Source organism: Pinus tabuliformis, chromosome 7 (assembly GCF_031772625.1).
Source record: "Pinus tabuliformis cultivar Carrire ecotype Pingquan chromosome 7, CPIR1, whole genome shotgun sequence".
NCBI classification, from domain to species: domain Eukaryota; kingdom Viridiplantae; phylum Streptophyta; class Pinopsida; order Pinales; family Pinaceae; genus Pinus; species Pinus tabuliformis.
In genome coordinates, this window is record NC_142293.1 from 1467065693 (window position 1) to 1467069759 (window position 4067).

The 4067-nt window shown below is 34.6% G+C and overlaps 1 protein-coding gene across 1 annotated transcript; it reads right to left on the minus strand.

Moving 5' to 3' along the window:
* Positions 1-1078: 1078 nt before the first annotated feature.
* LOC149253330 (F-box/kelch-repeat protein At1g80440-like) lies at positions 1079-2290 on the minus strand. Its single transcript, XM_089454445.1, has one exon. The coding sequence runs from the start codon at positions 2288-2290 to the stop codon at positions 1079-1081; it is 1212 nt and encodes a 403-aa protein (XP_089310571.1).
* Positions 2291-4067: the final 1777 nt, after the last annotated feature.

The window sequence follows — 4067 nt, forward strand, 5'->3', positions numbered from 1 at the left end:
ACATATTAATAGATTAACCTAACTTAGAAAAAAAAAGGAGAAGACATAAATTAGTTAGCATATATTTTCAAATAGTTTTTTTAAATTTCCTCTTGAAATCTTTTTGAAAAGTGTAAGGTTTAAATATCTTACACAATTTTTTTACTTCTAATTACTTTTAAGCATATTCATTTTTTTATCATATTGGACATTATTTTTCTATTTAGAACATAATTTATTGTTATTTTAAGAACATATGTATGAACTAGAAGAATGAACCGTTCAAATAGTTTTTTTAAATTTCCTCTTGAAATCTTTTTGAAAAGTGTAAGGTTTAAATATCTTACTTAATTTTTTTACTTCTAATTACTTTTAAGCATATTCATTTTTTTATCATATTGGACATTATTTTTCTATTTAGAACATAATTTATTGTTATTTTAAGAACATATGTATGAACTAGAAGAATGAACCAAGGCACAAACTTCTCGCAGATTTCTTACACAGACATATTACACAGTAGTAATGGGTAAATTTTTTAAACAGACTTCTTACACATCTATAAGGTGTTGTAGAATAAGCTTATGAGCTCAAAAATGAAATAAATTCGTAATAGATAAATTTCTTAAACAGAGTTCTTACACCTCCATAATATATTGTAAAATAAACTTATGGACTCAAAAATAAAATAAATTAATATATAAATTTAATTTATTTAAAAAAATTATAAGATTCAATTTAGAAAGTTTATCTATTTTGAAAAAAAAATAGTGAAACTAGTTGAGATCCACGGAAACACCACAAACCTTAGTACATTTTATTTACCCATGCCCTAATTTGAAATTTGAAACTTAAAACTAAATTGAAATTAACTTTTTAAAAATAATACTAATAAAACAGTTAACTGTACTTTTAGGAATCCACAAAAAAAACGTCATTGGAATTTTGACTATCAAACGAGGCTGGTTCTATTCACTCCAGGCAACAACAGTAAATATAAATGTACGGGGCATAGGTCAATCATAGCTGCGATTTGCAAAGCACTAATGTTATTAGAGGCACAGACTCACATGAAATGCTAAACGTTGTGATTTTAATTTTAGATCTCCACTGTAACGGCAGACAGCAGTTGATAGTCCACGACAGGGTCTCGGGGCCTCCTAATGGGAATGGGACACCACTCTCCAACCATTGGCCTCCTAATGGGAATGGGACACCACTCTCCAACCATTTCCTCCTCTGATGCTACTGCTCCACGTTGTATACACTGAGGCCTCAACATATAGAAAGCAGAACGTCTGAGAGGGCGGAAAAGTCCATTAGGGTATGTTCCCTCACCATTAACGCCCACAAAAATTCCGTCACGCCACGCTGCACAACACGCAATCTTACGAAGCGGTTGTGGAAGAGAAGCCACTGACCTCCAAACGTTTGCCTTGGAATCATATACATTCATTCCTTTCCGCGTCTTGAACCAGTAGAGGGGATTGCCCACACATTCAATCCCATGAGGGAAGTGGAACGGTCGAGGGTGTTGCCCATTCCATACATCCTGAAGCGTGTACCACGCCCCTTTTTCAGGATCATAAACTTCCGCATTGGCCTTCGATCTTTTAACCCATGGTGCACTATGACCATCAATAACGGTGAATTTCCCGTCAATGAAAGTGCTAAAGCAATGGTCCCACTTTTGGTTCATATGAGGGAGAGGCTTCCACTCGTCTTTCCCTACATTGTAAACTGCTGCTCCGCGCACAGCATTATCATTGCGGTCCATTCCTCCGGCAACATAAACGAGCCCTTCCGCGGAAACGGAGCAAGCGGCATGGACTGTTTCTAGCGGACAGTCTGTGCCACGGCTCCATTTAGCAGAGGAGAAATCATAGATGAAAACACTAAATTGTCTCTCCACGTAGTTGGAATTCCTTCCGCCAATCAAAAGAAGCTTCCGATTGACACAAACGCAGCGGAAACAGTCTGGAATTCCAGGAGGAAAGCGACGGAATTCTTTCCAGGTGCCTTGCACAGGAAGGCGAGGGAGTTCTTCCCAGGTGCCTTGTACAGGGTCATGCACAGTAATCACAAATTCTTGAACAGAAAGAACGTATTCATGATGATAACTCCGGAACTCTATCAAACATATAAACTGCTGGGAAATACAAAGCTTTCTTCTGTCTTCATAGAACTGGGGGCTCTTCACCACGGCCTCCCAGCTTTTGCATACAGCTGCGATGGTATTGTGGGATGTGTAAGGCACCCTTAGAAGACATTGCCTTCTTAATTCCGGAGGAAGAGCGTGAAAATGTTCCATAATCAATGGCACTACAACTGTACAAGAGAGTGAAGATGAAACTCGTGATATAGGTACGCGTAGTGGGGATGGCTTTATAAACTTTCAGTTAGAAGTGAAATGGAATGATATGGTCAAAAAGCCTAGGCGAGAGGAATCCTTTAACGTGTAGGTAAAGTAGGCCCACGACATGGGAAGGGTAGAAATTATTAAATTAATTACTCGTTAAAGCCTGTGAAGAACATGGGAATGGTACAACTTTCTAAAATATGTTTGGAGAGCAATTAGATAATTTTTTAAAGAGGAAAAAGTTAAGTAATTCAGGAAGTCTTAGTTTAAATATAGTTTAATTAAATTAAAAAATAAGAAAGGTTATATATTATTTAGTATGTTTTGTTTAGTTTAAATATAATTTAATTAATAAAAAATTTATTACAAAAATAAAATTATTAGTAAAATATAATATTATTAAATCTTATTGTCAAAAATTATGAAATCTAATTAACTAAAATTGTTTATTCTAATACACATAAAATGTGTATTTTATTTTTATCAATATATATAATTGTTTATCATTAAATTTATGAAAATATGTTTTTAATATAATAATAAGTCTCTTTAATTTAAAAATATTGTGAAAAAATTATAACTTATGAAAATAGAAATAATAGAAAAAATCAAAATAAAAAAGTTCAATAAAAGTGAAATAAAACTAAAAACAAAAATTTAGTAACTATTATAAATGGAAGTTATTAAAGAGCCTATAATAAGACCTCAACCAATCACTTTACAAATAAATCAATTTAAATAATAATAATAAATTGAATTCCTAATTTTAAACTATGGATTACATTTTTGTGAAACGCAAATTCATAGATGTAATGACCCCAGTAATTGGTAATTCTAGATAATTACTGTGGTGAAAACAATATGAGTGGTAATTTGTTATTATTAAAAGACATTGTTAATTTTGAAAGTGAATATAATAGACTATTTTGCACATGTGTATTGATGAAATGCTGGCAGCCTCCAAAAGGAGGATTTTCTATTAAAAGAAAATAAATCAGTTATGAAACTGAAAAGCAACTGCCTCTCACCCAAGGAAAAGTCCTGGGAGGAAAACCTCTGGGCTGTTGATGAACAGGCAGAGGAAAGATTCCAGAGAGAGAGAGCAGAGTGGAAAAAGTGGGTTAAGTCTGGTTGTGATCAGATAACCCAGCACAGTGGTGCATGAGTCTTGTTGAGGGCTGCAGGCCTGCAAGACGGCTCGGGGGGAGAATCCAGTGCAGTGGATCTCAAGGTTGGGAGGTTAAGAGCAAAAACTTTGCAGGTGACTGCTGACAGTAAGGACATCGATAGCGGGAATAGCCAGGTATGCTCTTTCTGATCGAGTTAGTAGATAAAGAACAGGTACAGAAGAAGATAGACAGGACACAGAACTTGTTTTACTGTCTTAGTTGCTTACTGTCTTTAGTTACTATAGTATGTCAACTTGCTTAATACTTACAGTTCTGGAAACGTTTGTATATGTTAATATGAAATGGTGGTCACCTCTGGACCCTATATTAATAACTTAAGGAGGAACAATCAAAATACGCTCAGAACAGAGGTAGTTCTTGAGCTGTTGAAGAAATAGGGAACGGTATAAATATCAGTGAGATAAATTAGAGAACAGAAGTAATAGAATCAAGGCAAGATCTAGTATTTCTCGGTAGGAAACCTGGTTACATAATACAGATAACTTGCACAGAACAGGTGCTTGCATGTAGCACGGACGTCATAAAAACCAAAATAACAA

Coding starts and splice junctions, on each gene's coding strand:
- LOC149253330 (XM_089454445.1), bottom strand. CDS start 2,290: ATGGAACATTTTCACGCTCTTCCTCCGGAATTAAGAAGGCAATGTCTT.